This window comes from Calonectris borealis, chromosome 2, assembly GCF_964195595.1.
Source record: "Calonectris borealis chromosome 2, bCalBor7.hap1.2, whole genome shotgun sequence".
Classification (NCBI taxonomy): Eukaryota; Metazoa; Chordata; class Aves; order Procellariiformes; family Procellariidae; genus Calonectris; species Calonectris borealis.
Window position 1 is genome coordinate 63,267,956 of NC_134313.1, and position 22,788 is coordinate 63,290,743.

Below are 22,788 nucleotides of genomic sequence, written 5' to 3' on the forward strand. Positions count from 1 at the left end.
AGCGATGGAAAAAAGATAGTTAATCTTCTTAGTGTCTCTTAAAATAGTCTTAAGAGAGCTTTTCTTTGAATTACTTTAATGTTATTGCTTTACAGTAGAGAACACAATGTGTTCTGTATGTCTGTGTGTCTGTTACATATATTCTAGTTTTGCCATGAAAATCTAGCCATGTTTTGAAACAGTTTAAAGCCTTTTCAAACCTGTATTTTGTGCATGTTTGTTAGAAACACTTCTGACTTTGACAGCTAAAAGGTCTCGTATCATCTGTAAAGCTTCGTATATGATGGAAATTCAGATAATTTTCTCTCTTGAGTAATGAAATATGTTCCCTCCAGTTCTTTCAGGGCTAAAGTCTGACATTCACTCTAATAGCTACTTGTCATTTCTGAAGACTAGTACAGGGTCAGGTGTTTGAGATGAGATCATGGAGCCATTCTCTGTATGTATATCCTCTGGCACCTAGATAACGTGCAAAGGAAAATTGTTGAATTAGAACTTAGACAAGAAATAGACCAAATGTTAAAGCATGGGAGAAAGAGAAAGGAATACATGCTCCAGCACTCTATGAAAGCACCTTATCAATTAGATACCTGAGAGAGACACCAAGAGCTTCTGGCAGACGGAAAGCTGGCTGTTCAAGATGTTGATAGCAGAAATGCTAAAGGGAAGAATGTGATGGGAAGATGGTGAAGAGAGTGCATATTATTAAGGGTAAACTGAAATCCATTTTAATTGACTTTGTACAAAAACAAGGAGACTAATACAGAAATAAAAATCTGACAATGAGACAGAGGTGAAGAAGGAAGCAAAGAGTATGGACATAGTTTGTCTCTTCAGCCCAATTATATCTGGGGCAAAGAGTATCCGTGTAGCAGGATGGATGCACGTTAAGAGAAAGCAAGATAAATTGTTCAGACTTTTGCACCAAAGCAAGTTGCTCTCTAAAAACACTACCTACCTCATGTTTCAGGGGAGGTGTGCGCTTCTCAGACGTGGCAGGAGTGCCCAGGAGTGGCAGGTTCTGAAATAAGAAGACCCTGTGTTTGGGAGTGAGGGTTTCAGTACGAGCTACCCAGATGAAGCTTCTGAGAAGAGAGACTGGAAAGAAGGTCTCTGAAGGAGGTCTCCACTGGTCCTTGGGGGGAGATCAAGAAGAAACAGTTGAGCTAGGGTATAAAACAGCTGCGTTCTGCTGTGGAGATTTGCGCTAAGCAAGCTCCCTTTTTTAATGCAAGTGTTGTTGAAAAGCTGAATCCTGGATAACTCAAATTCAGATCGAAAGTTTAAAGGACATATTTTTGACTTTCATTTGTTTTCACCATACAGTTTCTTTGTTCTTTCCCTGTCAATATCAATCCACACCTCTCAGAAGTAAGGAAAGTGTGAAAGGAAATTAATAGTTGTGAAACCATCTGTGTGAAACATACTTGTGTGATGACCATTATGGAAGAATGAGAGAAACCAGGGTGTAACCAGTGTACCATTAAGTCAGAAAAACAGTACGAAGTTATGAGAATCAAACATAATTTATAAAGCCTCTATTTAACAGAATGGTATTTATAATTTATTCTGAGGTGAAAAATAGTTATAAAAAATCAAATATGATCATATAATTAAGACAACGTGTATCATAATATGTATAGAAGGGGTGCCAATAAACATAAAGGTATTTATTGGTGTTAACATACAGAGATCAGACTCAGTGGGGCCCACTGCCATACAGACAACAGGAAAATGGTGGACTAGACCTATAAAACTAGTAGTCAAAGTAATATTTAAATCTTCCTTTCCTAGCCTTCAGCACTTGACTCTGCATTTGTTATTTTTTCCAATATTGTGTGTCTATTCTCACTATTCAAGTGTAGAAAGTAAGTATACTACATAAATAATAAAAGTTCATGATGAAAGTTAAAGATCTAATTATCTAGCCTGCTGTTTATAACACTAGTAAAGAAATGTTATGTGAGGATATTTTTTTTCTTAATGACATTTTCCCTTGAAGCTACTCTGAATTGTGTCTGTCTTGTTGGAGGAATGTTTACCTTTTGATGTGAAAATGGGAAGAGGCGTGGTCCCTTGTGCAATAGCTGTAAAAGGAAGCAGACAGGTACAAACATCATGTTATGGTGTACCAGGGAGGGCAGACAGGTTTGTCACTATAATTTACTTTCTCTTAATAAAGGGAGATGAAATATAATATGTCTTATGAGTACTAAGTTTCATTTAAGGTTTTGATTTCCTTATAGTAAGGGAGGCTTTGCAACGTAAATAAAGAGCAATTTATTATGCAAATTGGCACAAAGCTGTCTACTTTTTCCTTCTTTATAGAAGGAAATTTGAAATTCAAATCACTGGCTGATGAAGGTTATTAAAAATGCATTAGAGTTGAAAATGTAGCTGTATGCAATTGTCATAATAGATATTCAAAATTAATTTATCCCCAATGACAATTAAGCTAAAAGAATTTTCAAATTATCAGCTAACAAATTTCAGTTAATTTTAGAAGGAAATAAAGTGAAAACATTTTTAAAAGTTTGTCAAAAAATTAAACCCCTCTCTTTTAAGAAAAAATCCTAAAAGAAGGGCTACATTCTTGTTCAGAATTTTTCCTTTTCTTCTTTTTCAAATTACTGCATTCTATTGCATTTTTTTTCACCTCAGGTTCTCTCTATTGCATTTTCCTCTCTTTCGCATATTTCTCCTAAAGAATTCTGGACCACTTTGAGTGCATGTGTACAGACATGTACAGGCATGTCCTGAATTTACGTTAATTTAAACTCATAAATTTTCTTTCTATATCTGGTTTTTCATCTGGTTGATGTATTTTACTGATGAGCATCAAGAATCTCATAGGTAATATGGTGCTATTAACACTTCCTTCAGAATATCTGAAATGCCTTTAATATATATGTTTACCTTTAAGAACAGCATCAAAAGGCCAGTTTTGGTACTGTTGGATTAGGATGGGGGTTATTTTTAATTAACACTGAGGCATATTTACAGCCTTTAAAAATCAATGGGGGTAAGTTTTCTAAATAATACTTTTTTTGTGGTGGGTTTGTATTTATTGTTTTAATCCTTTTTAAAAACATTAGCCAGGAAAGGAGAAGGGACATCATCATCTTTGCCCTTTGTGTTCCTGGGTCTTCTCACTTGATCCCAAAGGTGAAGAAGCCACACACAAGCACAGACCTCAGCTGTGATTTTTTTTTCAGGTGATTTTTTTTTCTCCTGTGAGTCGTACAATGGAAGTAAGCCAGCCTTTCTCACCTAATTTTGACCCAAAGCTTCCTCATGGTTTCAAGATCTGGCTAAAGACAGCTACAGCTTAAGTTGAAAGGGGTAGGAAGGGGAGTTAAACCTAGGGCTCAGCCATTGGCATAATGTACAGCATAGATAAAACCAAAATAATTTATGTGCATTGAAAGCCTACGGTTATTGTATCCTCTAACACTCCTGACCCAGTTTGTCAATGCAGTGAGAGGTTTCGTAGTTATACCTAGCAGTTTGGCAGAAAGAATTAGAATTAGAATTAGACCACCTAACCAGAATGAAGAGGCAGACGAAATATTCTACCAGAGGCTGGCAGAAGTCTCACAGTCGCGAGCACTTGTTCTTGTGGGGGACTTCAACTTTCCTGATGTCTGCTGGAAATACCACACGGCAGAGAGGAAACAGTTGAGGAGGTTCCTGGAGTGTGTGGAAGATAACTTCCTGATGCAGCTGGTAAGCGAGCCCACCAGGGGAGGTGCCTCGCTTGACCTGCTGTTCACAAACAGAGAAGGACTGGTGGGAGATGTGGTGGTCAGAGGCCAGCTTGGGCTTAGTGACCATGAAATGATAGAATTCTCGATACTTGGTGAAGAAAGGAAGGGGGCCAGCAAAACCACTACCATGGACTTCCGGAGGGCGGATTTTGACCTGCTCAGGACACTGGTCGAGGGGGTCCCTTGGGAGACAGTCCTGAAGGGCAAAGGGGTCCAGGAAGGCTGGACATTCTTCAAGAAGGAAGTCTTAAAGGCGCAGGAGTGGGCTATCCCCATGTGCCGTAAGAAGAACAGGCAGGGAAGACGACCGGCCTGGCTGAATGGGGAGCTCTGGCTGGGACTCAGGAAAAAAAGGAGAGTTTATCACCTTTGGAAGAAGGGGCAGGCAACTCAAGAAGAGTACAGGGACCTCATTAGGTCGTGCAGAGGGGAAATTAGAAAGGCAAAAGCCCAGCTAGAACTCAACCTGGCCACTGTCGTGTGGTCACAAAAAATGTTTTTACAAGTATATTAATGACAAAAAGAGAGCCAAGGAGAATCTCCATCCTTTACTGTATGCGGGGGGGGGAACATTGCCACCAAGGACGAGGATAAGGCTGAGGTACTTAACGCCTTCTTTGCCTCAGTCTTTAATAGTCAGAGCAGTTATCCTCAGGGTACTCAGCCCCCTGAGCTGGAAGACAGGGATGGTGAGCAGGATAAACCCCCCATAATCCAAGAGGAAGAAGTTAACGACCTGCTACACCACCTGGATGCTTACAAGTCTATGGGGCTGGATAGGATCCATCCGAGGGTACTGAGGGAACTGGTGGAGGAGCTTGCCAAGCCGCTATCCATCATTTACCAGCAGTCCTGGTTAACTGGGGAGGTCCCGGACGATTGGAGGCTTGCCAACGTGACGCCCATCTACAAGAAAGGCCAGAAGGAGGATCCGGGGAACTACAGGCCAGTCAGCCTGACCTCGGTACCGGGGAAGATTATGGAGCGGTTCATTTTGAGGGCGCTCACAAGCCATGTCCGGGACAACCAGGGGATCAGGCCCAGCCAGCACAGGTTCATGGAAGGCAGGTCCTGCTTGACCAACCTGATCTCCTTCTATGACCAGGTGACCCGCCTAGTGGATGAGGGAAAGGCTGTGGATGTGGTCTACCTGGACTTCAGTAAAGCCTTTGACACTATCCCACAGCATTCTCCTGAAGAAGCTGGCGACTCACGGCTTAGACAGGTGCACTCTTCGCTGGGTAAAAAACTGGCTGGACGGCTGAGCCCAGAGAGTTGTGGTCAATGGAGCTAAATCCAGTTGGTGGCCGGTCATGAGCCGTGTTCCCCAGGGCTCAGTTTTGGGGCTGGTCTTGTTCGATATCTTTATCAACGATCTGGATGAGGGGATCGAGTGCTCCCTCAGTAAGTTTGCAGACGACACCAAGTTGGGCGGGAGTGTTGATCTGCTCGAGGGTAGGAAGGCTCTGCAGAGGGACCTGGACAGGCTGGATTGATGGGCTGCGGTTCAACAAGGCCAAGTGCCGGGTCCTGCACTTGGATCACAGCAATGTTACAGGCTTGGGGAAGAGTGGCTGGAAAGCTGCCCGGAGGAAAAGGACCTGGGGGTGCTGATTGACAGCCGGCTGAACATGAGCCAGCAGTGTGCCCAGGTGGCCAAGAAGGCCAATGGTATCCTGGCCTGTATCAGAAATAGTGTGGCCAGCAGGTGTAGGGAGGTGATCGTGCCTCTGTACTTGTCACTGGTGAGGCTGCACCTCGAATACTGTGTTCAGTTTTGGGCCCCTCACTACAAGAAGGACATGGAGGTGCTGGAGCGTGTCCAGAGGAGGGCAACAAAGCTGGTGAAGGGCCTGGAGCACAAGCCTTATGAGGAGCGGCTGAGGGAACTGGGGTTGTTTAGCCTGGAGAAGAGGAGGCTGAGGGGAGACCTCATCGCGCTCTACAACTACCTGAAAGGAGGTTGTAGCGAGGTGGATGTTGGTCTCTTCTGCCAAGTAACTAGCGATAGGACGAGAGGAAATGGCCTCCAGTTGCGCCAAGGGAGGTTTAGACTGGACATTAGGAGAAATTTCTTTACTGAAAGAGTGGTCAGGCCTTGGAACAGGCTGCCCAGGGAAGTGGTGGAGTCACCATCCCTGGAAGTATTTAAAAGACGTGTAGATGAGGTGCTTAGGGACATGGTTTAGTGGGCATGGTAGTGTTGGGTTGACGGTTGGACTTGATGATCTTAGAGGTCTTTTCCAACCTTAATGATTCTATGATTCTATGTTTATACAGCCATCATTTACTGCGTTCAGCAAAGTTATATTTTGTAAGCATGTCTTTGCTTTTAATTTTTTTTCAAATTTAGTCTGTGTTAATAAACACTTATTTTTAATTGAGCTTATCTAACAAGATAAATTTGGGAATTATTACCACTTTAAATGAACTAAGAGGAAAATTTAAAGGACGTTTTGGAAAAGTACATCTCTCCTTTTCTTTTTAGTCAAAGACCAATGACACATTCTTTTTAATTAACCAATACCTTTGAACCAAAACTGGAAAAGGTCTGGCCATAATAATGTACTTTGAGAATGTTAAAAGTGAAAACTCTTAAAAATGGAAACAGTTTTTAACTGTCCAGTATATTTCAATAGCCTCATAAGGCTATTAAAACTCATATAATGATCTAATTCATTTACCCGTTCATTGTGAAGTATTGTCTTATTACTCTACTTGGATAATTAAACTACAGTAATGAAATGCCCCATTTTGTTTCTCAGGCATAAGCACAGTGCTTCTGTTTGCATACCTAGTAACTCTAGCAGGAAGTTTGATATTGAAAGTATCTTTTTTTTTATTGCAGCTGAAATTTGGAAAGATAATTGGCAAACCTATTTTATTTCAGTTGTGAATCATCTTCCCTCTCTGCCATCTCTCTAGCATGGTGTTATTTTTCAAGTGTGAACCTGGGTTTCAAATTAGAGTGCTTTTTTAGTATTAAGGCATTAGTTATTTTAAATTTTGTCAACACTCACTTTTACAGAAGGCTAGTTTTTTCCCCTTTTTTAATGCTATATTAACACAGTAGTCTGGTATTCAGTTCGCACATCAAAATGAATGGTCAGATTAGAAAACATATTTCAAAAGTTCTTTAGGATAGTGAGGAAATAAGATTGGGGAGAACTGGGATTTTTATATTACAAATGACTGTCTATAAAAATACCCTTTGAAGTGCGAAGTCATTTCTTTTTCAGTATGTATTTAAAAATCCTAATTAAAATGTTTGTTAAGGGAAGAGGTCCACATACACATCCACTGATCAGATTTTAACTATTGCTTTAAAACACCTGGCTAGCAGCCAAAACCAGTATAATCCCGGTAGGCTGGTTGATTTTATGGATTAGGCAGCCGTTCAATCCTGTCGGTATTACAGCAGTGCAGTTTGAGAGAAAGTAAAGCAACTTGGCTTGGCAAAACCCTTACTTCTTTGCCTGTTAAAGGTAGCTGGTATGCCTTAATATGCTTCTTCTGCCTTGGTAGGTTCGTTTTACAGACACTGTGAAACAATATAGCATTTAAAGTGGCCTGACAAAAGCTAATCAAGTAGGTTTGGTTTCCATCCTCAATTTTTTTAGATTTCATTAAGGCAAAGTGAAGAGTTTGTAACTGCTTACGTGGTAAGTGGGCAGTTAAAATACAGCATGAATCTGAGTACCCAGGTGGTAGCCCATATGAAAGTCAGCAATACTGATACTAAGAAATGCTTAGCAATAGTGAAGACTTAGAGAAAAGAGAGTTGAGGTTAAAGATTCAGATTTTTTCTTTCTTTTGAATTTATTTAAATTTTGAGAAATTAAAAGATGGTTATTTTATTTTATATTCAGTCTAAATTTACATAATGTTGTCTACATTCTCAAAAAATGATGAAAAATTTAAACTTGTTCTTTTTTTTAAATCTCAATTTTATCTGGAGTGCAAGAAGAAATTATTCTGTATACCTCTGCTATCAGACCTACGCATATTTCTTCCCATCAAATTTCACTTTCTTGCCCTGACATTACTGGCTTATATTTAGCCTGATTTATTTTTAATATATACATTCATTCTGTCCCTTTTTTGTTTGTTTGCTTTTATTATCTACTTTTTCAGTTAACAGACAAGATTCTTACTGCTGTTATAGGTGTGGTTTCCATTTAGTGCTTACAGGAATGAATATTTACTTGGTAGCAGTTTCTTAAACCCTTATTCCTCTGAAATAGCAGCTGGAGACCTGCCCCAGACGCATAATGTGGTGGTTGATATGCCACACCTTGGCAAAATTCCTGAAGAGTGTTGTTACCATAACAACTCATCTTCTTCCAAGGATAAATCCGCATGCAGAGATGGGGAAAATTATTCTGTTTTCTTTGTGAATTGGTTTTGCTTTTATATGAGCCATTCTTTCACTTTACAATCTTGGGATTTCTCTTCTCCCTTCTCATGTTCCTCTTGTAATCTTACGTTTTAAGTTTTGCTATTCTTTCATTAAATAGGTTTTTCATTTTTTTCTGCCTCTTAGTAATTTTTTACCTCAAGTCTTGTTTTTCAGTCTCTTGCATCCCCTAGTCCTATTGTTGATTGTCATGTGCTGTTCTTGTGCAGAATACACTGAAGTCAGGAAAATGTGTTTCATCTTAAATATTCTGAATGCTTAATTCCATATGGATCTGTTAGCATCCCTTTCTTAGACTCACAGGTTAATTCAGATGTGAATGGACCTCAGGAAGTCTCTTGTCCAACTCCTGCTCTGAGGTAGACATGGTAGAGCCAGCTCTGAGGTCAGACATGGTTGATCAGGGCTTTGTCCAGTTGGGTCTTGAAAACCTCCAGGGACGGAGACCACAGAACCTCTCTAGGCAGCCTGTCCCACCCCTGGGCTGTCTTCGTGGTGAAAACATTGCTTCTCATATTCAGCCTGAACACCTCTTGTCTCAATTTATGCCCATTGTCCCTCTTCCTCCCACCAGGCACAGCTGTGAAGAGCCTGTCTCTGTCTCCTTGATAATCTCCCTGCAAGCACTGGGGGGGCTGCTGTTAGGTGCCCCCCAGAGCCCTCCCTGCTGCAGGCTGGAGCAGCCACCATCCCTCAACCTCTCCCCACAGGGAAGGTGGTCCAGCTCTGGCTGTCCTGGGGGCCCTCTGCTGAACTTGCTCTGGTTTATCAATTGCATTGGGGTCCCAAAACTGGACACAGTATTGTAGAAGTGATCTAATGAGTGCTGAGTACAGAAGAAAAGTCACTTCCCTTGATGTACTGGCTGTGCTTCTTTTAATGCAGCCGTTTCCCCAGTCCCAAAGGTCTTTATGCTTTTCAGGCAGCACACTGCCTTTTTTTAAGAGCCAAAATCACATCCAGCTCTGTCTGAAGCTATAACAAAACTTCTACTCTGTGGCAATTGGATTTAACCATGTAAAAGAAGCTGCCGCTAACTGCAGATAGGATGACTGAAAACTGAGCTGAAGGGAGATGTTTTGTTTCTTTGAGATACTCCTCTCTGTAGTCCTTTCATCTGCAATGGGCCAGCATGTCCTTTTCTCCTTTTGCAAACTGGCAGCAGCATTCAGAGTAACGTTAGCATATTGGTGCCTCTTTTGCCCTTTTCTTGCTATGACAGTTAACATAGCTCTTGCTTCTTATATCGCTCTTATTGTTGTCATGCTGTTTCTGGTTTGAGGTCGTTCTCTACTGTCTGGGCATCACTCACTAGAGTCCCTGTTCCTTGCCACTGTGTTGGCTTTTGCTCTATTACATTACTGTTTGTGTGGTATTACACAACAGATGGTAGTATGTGGGTCATTATTAAGAAATAAGAGGATGAACAATTACATTTTGTAGCTCTTCTGCTTCTATTTTTGCTAGATAGAAATTAAATGACAGGAAGGTAGTGTGCAATGCAAAGCAGAAATCCATTTATGTAAATTCAGACCTTTTCCTCTGCCCAAGCAATTTCCAGGACTCTGCACAATGGAAATAACATTCAGTAGATGGAATCACAGAATCATTTCCCTCCCAGTTGCATATGGGAGGCACATGTTTAAGATTTTATGCATGATTTTTGTGTTTTTCATCTTTTCTGGACCTCCTTTCCTATTTACTGTGGAATTATATTTTTTGTAGTGATGTAGATGTAATATGCGATTTGGAAGTAATATTTCCGTAATTGTGGAAGAGTTCTTCGATCTATTTAAATGTACAATTTGAGCACCAAAGCCCGAGATGTGTCATATTCATATAGTCTTTACATGTCCATGTAACACAAAAGTGGATAATGCAGATCCTAAATATTCAGCTCCCTGATGAGAACAGATTTTTAGTACAATAAGCAAACAAATAAATGACCAGTGTAGGTCAGTGATGAAGTATGATGGATTCAAGAGAGAGTGTACTGAATTGTTCCTAAAATCCTTCCTCTCTGAGAGAACTAAATGTAGTTCCAAAGAAAGTAATCAGAAAAATGTCAGATTATGTTGACCATTAAGAAGCAACAAATCCCAGTTAATTTGACCCTTTATTTAAATTAAACATATTTTGTAATTTAATAGCCTTTCACATCTAAGAATATAATTAAGATGCCAAAAATAAAAGAAAAAAACAACAAAAGCCCCAAACATTTTAAAGGGTAGGTATCCTATTTAAGTTGCATTGACAGTGGCTGTTTTGTCATATCAAATATTTTTCTAACATAATGGAAATGTGCTCTTGTAATTATTTTCTGTAATTTAGTCGGGTAACAAATGCACCTTCAAAAAGAAGACTATAGGTTGCTATAACGTGGGTTGCAGACCCTCAGACAGAAAAAATGTGGGTGTTTTTCCCATGTAAAAATAAGCTCTTGACATGGATGAGTTGTTATAGCCAGTGCTCAGACTGGGAGAGTAGGAGAGTTCTGAAATGTCATGTCAAGACAGGTAAGGGCTAAAGAGCATTTAGAGAGACCAGAAGTTTGTTATTAGCAATCTATTATCTGAATTATTCTGGCTAGCCAGAAGTAACTGTCTACTTCAGTGAATGAATCTATGGTTCAAAGTTTCCATATAACAATCCTGAATAATTTCCTTGATCATCAGCCTATGCCTGTGTATCTTGCTTGGATTTAGCCTATTGCTACCTGCCACTGTGGACTATCTTATATTAATAATTTTCCTGCACCTGTATTATTTACTAGGAATCCGCAGCATGACTTTACTGAAGTCAGATGGCAGTTGTTTTAGCTAGGGAGAAGTGGGGTTAGACTTCTGAAATCTATCAGGACGTTTTTCATTTATTTTCCAAGTCTGTTGGCACAGAAATGCACGAAAACTAATATAGACCAATTCTTTAGTTTTTCTTGTACCTTAGTCCCCTGGCATCAGGCAATGCTTGGGCATTCTGACAGAGAGCAAGGAATGGAAATGATTTGGTATTAGCATCAAATTTAGGATCTTCATGTAGAAAGGTGACTTCAAATTCCTGTAAACCTCTCAGGGTACAAATGATTATCAGAAGACATAGGATAGGGAAAATCTTCAAGGAAACTAAGTTGTTTTAATATTTCTTTTTCTAAGTGAGGACATAAGCCTTCTTCTTCCTCTGATCCTCTTACCTTTTTGACCATATAACATGAGGTTTGTTAACTGTTGGTTCCTTCAGAGGAGTCCTTTCTAACTTTGCCTTTTGCTCTTAAGGTTGATGCCTTGTTCTATTTTTTTTTTTTTGAAAAAAATTATAGAATTTTTTATTTATACAGTCATAATATAGACCAGCAGACAGATTTTTCTTTACCTTTTTTTCTTTTTTTCTTTGTGGGTTTTTTTTTTTTTTTTTTTTGTGATTGATCCACCCAGATGTGGCTAGACAGTATTTAAAAGTTGTTGATGTTTATTGCTTTTATTATTCCTATATAACATTTACTTAAAGGAAGCAAGTAGAAGATCTGAAAATGGTGCCCTTTTTAGATGAGATGCTATACCACCACAAAACAGTGTAAGTTTTGGGCCCATCTGCAGGCCAAGATAAAGAAAAACAATGAGGATGAGAAGTGAAGCAATCTTAGCATGATTCTTAAGTGCTCTAGATACATGAGCAACAGTAGCAGAAAACTAACTATAGGCTCTTTTGCATTCTTGTTCAGTGCTTGACGTTTCTCTGTAAAGAAGTTTTGCGTTTTGGTGAACAATCTGAGAGTGAGACTCACCCCAAAAAATCTCAGAGTGAGAATCACCCCAAAAAATTTTATGCAGATCAAGTGCATTTCATTTCCTGAGACTATACTGGTGATGAGCTGTGCTGATGTGGAATCTTTGAAGTGATCCAAATTCCTGACTGTGAGGAAGCAAGTTACAGAAACCAACACTGATGGGTAGCCTTGAGACCCTGGTGCAAGCCTAGTCTAGCTTAATTTTGCAGGAGTGAGATGCTGCCTTCACCAGTCCTAGAAATTCTCCTACCTTGTAGCCCTTCAGGGTTATGTCCTTTCATCAAACATTAACCAGAAATAAAGGAGTTAACCCAGAAATAAAGGAGTTATCTATGATTTTATGAGTTGAATGTCTCTGATATACGTGTGTCAACCCCCCCCCAAGAAATAAAAATATTTTTTATACATGAAAAAAAAGTGGAATAAAAAAAGCTTGGCAAAGAAAAGTTTGTTACATATAAGTTAAGTAACTATTCCACATCTTTTCTTCAACCATTCTAGAAACAAGAAAAATGGTTTTAGAGACTGATACAGGAAAAGATCATGAAACCAAGTAGAAAAAAAAACAAGGAAGTGTATGTGTGGGCTGCTGAGTGATGGGCATATGAGGCAGGAATTATTGATGAGGAGTAGGAGAACTGAGAAATGGACCAGGTGCTAAGAGTCCCTAACGTGTACCACACTGAGCACCATATGGAGTACTGCACTAAATGATAGCACCAATGTCTAGTAGAGAAAAGAAAGTCTAAGTTAACATACTAACGTTAGCGAAAAGTTGTAAACTACATAATCATAGCTTAATACAAAAGGATCTATTTAGCCTACTCGAAGAAATCGTGAAGGGTAAGGGTAGGCAAGAAATCTATTTGCAATTACTCACTGAACAGGTAATATTAGGGATTTTATTTGTTGTTGGAGTTCATTGTGTTCTAGAGGGATACAAATGGGTGGAAATAGGAAAACTGATTTTCAAAGTTTTTGTTGGTTTGGGTTTTTTTTAATATTACCAAAGTTTTAGGCAAAATATAGTCCCACAATGGGAATATTTCCATCTTTTTTTGAGGAAAGTCTAGGTAAAACACTTACATGTCTAATAGCACATTAAATTTTCCCTTTATTCTTTTCTTCTTACTGGTACAAGGTTACCAATGGTCTAGGTAGTTCCAGAATACTATTTTGCTGTTGTGAAGAACAGCAGTGTTTTCAATTAACTAGACTGTATTTTGTCAACAAGTCTGTTGTTATGATACCCCAGGGAGCAAATTTTGGTATAACATTCCTTGCTTAAAAAGGTAGATTTGCCTAATGCACTACTCATTAAAAAAGGGGCTTTTTCTTTTTGATAAATTTTCAATTTGATTAGTCTTTTAAAACATTCGTAAAATTTGCAAAGAGGTGGTTTAAATTATTTCAAAAAAGTTGTGAGTTTTTAAATTTTTTTTTTGTCTTTTCAAGAGCTTTAATACTTTTTTCTCCTTTAAAAAGGTTTATTTATTTATTTATTTATTTATTTTAAAAAATAAATAAAAATTTAAACCGCACTTTTAAACATCACTGAGATAAAGCAGTCTGGTTACCAAGGCAAAGTTCGTTTTTCTTTCATACAAAATAATATAAACTCTCAGGTGTTTATTTTTTAATTGCAAATGTTCAGCAAGTAGAGAAATGACTCATGCTTCATTGGCATTAAACCCAGAATTTGGAATTTGATTAACTTCAATTCTCTCTAGCAGTGGGAGGATAGACTTTCACAGTGTTATTACTTTTGCCTCTATCTTTCTGCTCTGATTGTGGAGGGAAACATACAGTATAATTTCAATAGATGAACATGGAAGCAAAAATTCATACCTCTATTTGATATTAAAAATTACATATCCAGTAGAAATACTGAGGGATGATATGACCCCTGTTGTCGTTAGCATCAACTTGGGTTTCTGAGATGTTAACTGATGGGTTTTTTTTCTGTCAACCTGTTGACTTGTCCAACAGATAAAACTAGAAGTGCTTCTTCAATTTGTATACGGTTTGGTGTACATGAGCCAGCAATGTGTTCCTGCCGCAAAGAAAGCTAATGGTATCCTGGGCTGCATTAGGAGGAGCATTGCCAGCAGGTCAAGGGAGGTGATCCTTCCCCTCTACTCAGCACTGGTGTGGACACACCTGGAGTGCTGTGTCCAGTTCTGGACTCCCAGTACAACTGAGACATGGACATACTGGAGAGAGTTCAGTGAAGGCTCACGAAGATGATGAGGGGACTAGAGGATCTCTCCTATGAAGAAAGGCTGAGAGGTCTGGGACTGTTTAGCCTGGAGATGAGAAGGCTTATTCATTATATACTCATCAGTGAGTGTATTTTCTGCACCTGAAGGATTTATAGAAGACAGAGCCAGGCTCTTTCCAGTGGTGCCCAGTGACAGGACCAGAGGCAATGGGCAAATCCTGAAACACAGGAGGGTCCTTCTGAACATCAGGAAAAACTTTTTCACTGTGAAAGTGACTGAGGACTGGCACCTGTTGTCCAGAGAGACTGTGGAGTCACCCACCCTGGAGATAATCAAAAGCCATCTGGACATGATTCTGGGCAACCGGTTCTAGGTAACCCTACTTGAGCAGGGGGACCAGATGACCAAATAACCTCCAGAGATCACTTCCAACCTCAATCATTCTGTGATGCTGTAAAATTTGCTGCTTTCTCAGATACAATGATAGGACTGAGTGCTCAGTTACTTTTTTTCTCTTTTCTTTTTTCTGTTAGTTTGCCCAGTAAAATTAGTTATTTTTCCTAACTAACATCTGTATAAATTCCCTTTATGCTCTGAATATTATGACTAAAACAGTATTATTTCCAGGAAAACCTTCAGTTCTTGTAAAACAAAGCATTTCAAGGTGAAAGATATGAGATTTTTTTTTCTTTTTAAATTATCTTCTTTTTCTTTTTTAAACTGGCAGAAATATTTTGCCTACCTATGTTAAACCATTAAAGCATTTGACAGGAAAAGAGATATCTTACAATATCTCATGGTAGTTTGAAATATGTCCATTTTTGCGGAAAGTTACACAAGAGGATGTGACTTCTGTGTGAAACTATGAATGGCTCAAAAAACCTTGCTTTAAAAAAAGAAAGTAAAAGTCAGGGAGTTTGGAAGAGGCAATTCATGTAACTCTCTGCCTGTCACATTGGAGTTATAAGAAGTTCTATGCTGTCTAGGGAGGTAGTATGATTCCAGAGACAAAAGAATGTTTAAATGTGTTTGAAACAAAGCCCCCTTTCCCTTGCATGGAGACTGTTTTTCTTCACTTGCCTTGCATTTTGATCAACAGAATCTCTCATATGGGTACTGAAAAGCAGCACATCAACATTTGGTGATGTTTTCATTGTCTCTTTCAGACATTAAATTCCCACCAGCAAATAAAATAAATTTTTACTGTTTGTTCATTTTGTGCTGACAATATTCCTAAGTGTGTGAATGATCTTACATAAAAAAAAAAAGTTATGTCAATATATTAAATAAAACAGGCTTAATGTACTGATCAACAAGAGAACCCATAAAATCATCTTTATAGATGGCTAGGTATGCATCTCCTGTTGTTTATAGTTATGTTTGGAACAAAAATTACGGTGACAGTTATCTAGCTTTGATGCCAGGAATGTAGGGTTTTTGGATCTATTATTAAACTTATCAGCATTGCAGGATCTTTCAGTAATCTATAACACTCAAATGTTAAAGAAAGGAATAGATTTCTACTGTCTGAGAGAAACTGGAAGGAGGCTTAATATGCCCTGTTGTCACTATTCAAAGCACTTCTATTTCCTTTCCTGTTATTCCAGAAAGAGAAATTTCCCCTTTTTAACATAACAAAATTTAAGAGCTTTTTTCTGCATGGTGTGCACAGTCACACATGCACACATACATAAAAATATCACTTTCTGTTTCATTTGCTTCTATTAGAATCACTGGGGTTTTTTTTCTTCCTATTATTGTTTTCCCGTTCATATTGAACTGTCAGTTACATTCTTGAACCTTTAAGAGGAAAGCTATGTGCATCTTTAAATTATTTTTAAAATTCTCTTTTAGAATAACCTGGACTTTTTTGTGTCCCAAATCTTTTTAAATATTTTGCTTTTATATCCTCTTCTTATTTAGCAAGATCCAGTAGATCCATATCTTCCCTGTCTCCTACTTTGGGCCCTTCTGGGTCTTCAGAATTCAGTAATGACTTCTGGATTTGGTATTGTTCCCTCAGGTTTTGAATTCTAGAGTTTGCTCTCTCCTCTGCCTGCTAATGCTTTCTTTTCCCTTTTACAGGATTTCCTTGAGATTAGTGCTTTTCGTAAGCCATAGGAGCCCTCTCACATACTTGTTCATTTACCATGCATAGATCAAGGAAAATTAACAGAGATTTTAATCATTCCTTTAATGGGACAGTAGTATCTGTGGTGTTCAACCTCCCTCTTTCCCCCCAGGCAAAAAATCGAGAAATAAATGCATTCTTACAAAGCCCTGAAAATGCATGACTAAAAATAAAATTGTAAGGGATTAGGAACCCAATGGCAAAGCAAATGTTGCACCTGTGTCCAAAAAAAATGCCAAAAGATCAACCTGGGGAACTACAGGTCTGGCAGGCTGTCTTCAGCCCATGGGAAGAACGATGGAGTGAGTCCTCTTAAAACATATTTCTGGGCATGTGAGGGAGAAGATAGTAATTGGGAAGAGGCAGCATGGATTTACCAAGGGTAAATCATGCCTGACGATCTGATAGCCGTCTATGATTTGGGATAAGGATAGAGCAGTGGATGTTGTTTATTTAGCAAGGCTTTTGACATTGTGTCCCACGATATTCTTATATCCAAGTTGGGACATTATCATCTAGGTGGGTGGATGTCTAGATGATGAAACGCTGGTCAGCTAGTCAGACCCAGAAAGTCATGGTTAATGGGTCATACTCTACCTGGAGGTTGGTAGCAAGTGTAGAACTGCCAGGGTCTGTACTGGGACCTCTCTTGGTTAGTATTGTTATCAGGGACCTGGAGGAGGTAATGGAGCCTGCACTCACCAATTGTGCAGATAGCAAATTGGGAAGGATCAGTCGATATGCTTTTGATAGTCAGGCTACCTTCCAGAGGCCTGGGCAGGCTGGAGGAATGGGCTTACAGGGATCTTGTGAAACTGAAAGTGACTGTCTTGATGTCATCGTAATAACTATGTTTCCAAGTCGAACTTTATTAGAGAAGTAGACCATTCACTTTTTGATACATTGCATTTTATAGAAAGTTTTGCAACTTTAGACTCTATCTATTTATGTATTTTTATCAATTAAAAAACTTATAAATGTAATTAGCCTTAGGGGGAAAAAAACAGATTATAGTAAATATTGAGTAGTTATGGTTAATATTTTTATTTGTACTCTTTATACACTGGCCTAAAATACTTTTCTTCATTTTAAGGTAACTGAGCTGCACAATATCAAAAACATAACTAGATTGCCTCGAGAGACAAAGAAGCATGCAGTGGCAATTATCTTTCATGATGAGACGTCAAAGACATTTGCGTGTGAGTCAGGTAAGCAATTGGTACTGCATCTCTAACTTGAAGAAATCAAGTTACACATCAAAGTCTTGCTCAGATGAATTAACTTAAAACACCAGATAGAAATCCTTAGCTTAAAGGATTTTGTTGTAAACAAGAACTTTGGAGTTTGGGGTTTAGGTTTTTTTGGGTTTTGGTAAGTTTTTTTTTTAATATACTTTGGGAGGTGTTGGGGGTGTTACAGAGCTCTTTCTTCCATTACTTATCTTTGATTGCACACAGATGGTCTACAGACTGGAGATTTTCAGCTAAACTTGTAAAACTGAGTGAAAGATACCTATGGAATGTTATTAAGTCAAGATGTGAAACATTCTTTTTTTTACCAAGTTTTGCTATAGGCACTTACTAAACTAATAATTATCATGCCATTGCAAATAAGAGGTAAATACCAGCTAAAACCTCAGGATATTATGAAGCTGGATGTCAAGCAGTCTGCGGTTTGAATGGCTACATGGTATAATGAATGAGTTAAGTTGAGAACAGACTTAGGCATCATGGTACATAATGACAGTTAGTTACTTGTGAGACACTGAACACTACTCTATTAAAGTGCACTGTTTTCTTGTTTGAAAATGCAGTTGTGCATGTCTGTGTCGTAGGGTATATTTTACCTATGTTTTTAAATGTTTTTTTAAAAAGAATGAGAATTTTTTTAAGATAAAGTTTCCATTTGTTTAGTGACATATTTGAAACTTTGCTTTTTAAAATTATATCTTAGTATTATCATATAAACATTGCATGGTGTACAATCTAAGTTAAATGCAGTGAAACAAAATTCAAGAAACGTGTGGAGGAGGTAGGTTAAAAGTGTGTAAGGTCATGAATTACATGGATTTTGGATCAAGTATTGCAAACATTGATATGTACAGCCCATCATGAAAAAGGGATTGACAGGGTTTTGTTTGTTTATTAATTAAATTTTAAGACACACACATAAAAAATATGTGGCTTTCTAGGATCAGTTTAACAGATTATTAGATAAGTAGTTCACATTAAAGACTTTAATTTCTAATGTGTAGAATTAATAATGATTCTATAATATGGTTAATAATCAAATAAAAACTTTTTAATTATATTTCAACAGCACTGAAATCAGTTCTACGGGAAATTTTCCATATGCCTACACGTGCATTCCCTTTGTTCTCTAATGAAAAGATCTTATTCCTTTCCTAGAATTGCTATGGTTCAGGTATATTTGAAAGGAGTGACAGTAAACCATAACTTCAGGTTTTTTTCACCAAAGAAGGGGCAAACCTAAGAAAGTTCAGCATGTCTGGCCCATTCATCCCTTTCTTCTGTAGCAAACATGATCCAACTCCTTAACCTTGAACACAGCTGTGTATACAAGACACAAGTACCTTAAGGTGCTAACGAGATGCCCATAGGAGATGCCTTATCTTAAGGCTATGCTCTAGGCAAAGGTGTGTTTTGAGTGGATGGAGCCTTGCGTAAAGTGACAAACCAGTGGAGAGCTTGTGGGCAGAGATCAAAGGATAGACCAACACAGGTGATATTGTAGTAGGTGTCTGCTATAGACCTGCTCATCAACAAGAGAAGGCAGATGAAACATTCTTAAGACAAGTGGAAAAAGTCTCATAGTCCCAGGCGTTGGTACTCTTGGCTGACTTTAACCACAACAGTATCTACTGGAAGGCCAATATGGGTGGACACAAACAATCCAGATTTCTGGACCAGATTGAAGACAATTTCTTGATATAGATGATCAATAATGTGGTGAGGGGAGATGCTGTTCAGGGACGTGCTTGGCAGGATCCTGTAGATAATTGCCTTGGAGGGCAAAGGAGAGCTAATCTTCAGGGACAGCATCTTCTGAGCACAAGAACTGTCCTTCCAGTTCTTCAGAAGACAAGCATTGCAGAAGACCAGTATGGATGAATGTGGAGCTCCTGACTGAGCTCAAACACAAAAAGGGAAGCACGCAGAAGCAGGGACAGACTAGCTGGGAGGGATACAGTGGCATTGTCCATGTATATAGGAATGGAGTTAGGAAAGCTCCAACTCAGCTGGAGCTGACACTAGCCAGGGACAGAAAAGGTTTCTTAAAGTACATCAACAGCAAAAGGAAGGCTAAGTGAGTGTGGGCCCCTTGCTCAATGGGGCAATGGACCTACTGACAAGGGGCATGAGAAAGGCTGAGGTAACTCAACCTTTTTTATACCTTGGTTTTCACTCGCAAAGCTTGTCCAGGTCCCTGAGCCTCTTAGCAGTCAGTGGGAGTGAAGTCGTACCCACAGTAGAGCAAGGCAGAGTCAGGCATCACTTAAATCACTTGGATATCATACACAAGTCCGTGGAACTAGATCATCAAGAATGACTAGAAGGAGGATCCAGATAGGCCAGTCAGTCTCACCTCAGTCCCTGAGAACGTTGTTGGAGCAAATCATGTGTAAACACATGACAGACAACAAGGTGAATGGGAGTAACTAAAACGTTTTCCATATGCAAATCATGCTTTCTGTGATGAGATGTCTGGCACTGTGGGCAAGGGAAAGACAGTGGCTGTTATATATCTTGATTTTAACAGTCTTTGACAACCTCCCATAGCCTCCTCCATAGCCCCGAGATTGGTGAGACATGGGATGGATAATGGCACAATAAAGTAGATAGAAAATAGTCTGAGCTTAAAGCGTTGTGATCAATGGTGCAAAGCCAAGCTTGCGGCCAGTAGGTAGTGGGTCCCTCGGAGATCAGTGCTGGGACCAATACTGTTCAATGTCTTCATTGACAATCTGGATGATGAAATAGAGGGTACTCTCAGTAAATATGCAGGTGACACCAGATTGGGGTGATCCAAATTGGGAAAGCAGGGCTGCTGTAAGAGGGACCTGGACAGGCTGGAGAAATGGGCTGACAGAAACCTTATGAAGTTCAGCAAAAGCAAATGAAAGGTCTTGCCTCTGGCTTGGTGTAATCCCAGGCAACAAGGCAGGCTGGAGGCCAACTGTTTGGGAAGCAGCTCTGCTGAAAAGGCCCTGGTGTCCTAGTGGACAACAAGCTGAACATATCCTGGACTGCATTAGTAAGTGTGTTTGACAGCAGGTACAGGGGAGTGATCCTTCCCTTCTATTCAGCGCCTGTAAGACCACATCTGGAGTACTGTGTCCAGTTTTGTGCTCTCAACACAAGAACAGTGACATACAGGAGTGAACCCAGTGGAGGATCACCAAGGGTCAGGGTCAGGAGCACATGACATATGAGGAGAGACTGAGAGTTGGGCCTGTTCAGGCTGGAGAAGAAACAACTTCAGAGGATCTTATTGCTCCCTACAACTACCTGATGTGAGAACACAGAGAAGATGGAGCTATAAAAGTGGCAGATATCTTGCTGTTTCTGAAAGACTACAAATCCTTGCTGTAGGTATAGTGGAGTTTCAGTTAGTTTGCCTTTCTTTGCCTTCAGTCTATCTAAACAGTATAAATTGCATCATCTCCATCATATGAGATAGATACGCTGCTTTGTTTCATTAAAATCTGACTCTCTTGAACTCCAAGAGAACTTTCGTGTGTTCTGTTCAAGGTATGGTTTAAAAAAAATTTCTTTCACAGCTCATTTCCACAACTGAGTTCTGTCTTCCCACAAGGAACTATTACTGGTTTTACTGCTGCTGAGATGTGCCAAGTACTTTGCTTTCCTTTATGAAACTTACTGAAGTTTAAGGAATATTTAGAGAGCTGCTTGTTATTTAAAATGTTTTCTTCTTGTTCTCAGATCTCTAAAAAAATGTTTAGTGGCAGTGGTTTCTATGGGACAATGCCTAGACTTTTAACAGCTTCATGGTTTATGGTGGTGTACACACAATGGGGTTTATTTTGGCAAATCAGCTCACTTCTTTGATTAACACATCTACTAATACCTCTTCTTTCCCATGGCCTCAGTGGGAAAGAACCGCTCAAGTGGTTTTGACTCAGTCAAAAATCTTCTAGAATCATAGCTGCTTGACCTTCTTGAATTATTTAGGAGCCCAAAGTTTCATGATATGAACATTTTTGCACCATTGAGTCTCTAAATATACAGAAGCAGATACTTTGTTTCCTATCATGTTGACCTCCAGCGCAGATGGAAGGACAGTAACGCTGAATACATTGCAAAATGTCTGCTGAGCATAGAGTCAATAATTTCTTAGAAAGGAGGAGGAAGCAATGCTCAAAGCTGAGTTGGTTTTATGTGGGGACTGAACAATGTGAGGTAGGATTTTTGTCAGAGTTGTACCAGGAAATGTTTTTAAAAAAACGTACCATTTTGGTTTTGATAGTGTGATCTGATATCTTTTTCTCTGTGCAGTCTAAAAGTCCATGTGATGAAAAGTAGCATATTTTTCTGGTACTTAGCTTTCTTAATTATAGAATTAAGCACAGTAAAATGTTATTCTGTTTTAAAATAGGTCTCTAAAGATATAGAACACTTTGGTCCTCCCCAGAAAGCCTGAAAGCTGTGATACCAGCCCACTGGGTGTGCTGGCTGGGAGCCTATGGTTTTTTCCTAAGCTCCTGCAGCTTCTAGGCCCTCAGCTTGTTTATTGTGTTCAAGGCAGCTACTGGCAAGTCTGAGCTCTGGATGGGCTCTAGCCCCCATATTTCCATTAGGATTTCAGCAAATTAGTCATCGGAGGAGCATATAAGTTTTGGTAATCTTCATTTGTTAATGAAACCATTCTGTAGAAAATCAAACAAAAATCCTCCATATGCTTTTGTTATCATCTAGCTCTTCCCATGACTACCATCGCTGCTCTCCAGCTGTAGAAATCTGTTCAATTCTGAAGCTCTATTAAAATATTTTTAAGAGCAAACCAGTCTCAGATATTACAGTTCCCTGATTAAAAGCATGGGATAACAAATCTTTAAAGAAGAATTATCCCTCTTCAGGGAGAGAAGGAAGCTGCTTGCTGTCACTGTATCTCTTTCTGACATCTGTTCTAGTGGACAGAGACTTGTGACTTTGGTGATTAGCAAGCAACATTTTTAAATTGTCTCAGTTACCATCAGAATTGTTTCAGTGGAAGTAAACTAATGAGAAGTCATGGCTGATTAAATAACATGAAAAGTAGTCTATAACTCAGTGAACTTAAGACAGTCTCTAAAGAGTGGGAATTCTTCTTCAGACCATGGGAAATTTTTGCCACCTTAGCAAGGAACATGCTAAGCTCTCAGTTTCAGCCTCCCTGAAAATCATGTGAAAGTTATTGCCATTAAGGGAATTTTAACAAAATTTTTC

The 22,788-nt window shown here is 39.1% G+C and overlaps 1 protein-coding gene across 1 annotated transcript in view; it reads left to right on the forward strand.

Annotated features, from left to right (window-relative positions):
• Nucleotides 1–22,788, forward strand: part of DOK6 (docking protein 6) — a 252,832-nt gene that overhangs the window by 107,591 nt on the left and 122,453 nt on the right. Inside the window, exon 3 of the mRNA XM_075142169.1 lies at nt 17,415–17,529. Within this exon, the coding sequence (XP_074998270.1) occupies nt 17,415–17,529 (115 nt within the window). The remainder of the gene's footprint in view (nt 1–17,414; nt 17,530–22,788) is intronic.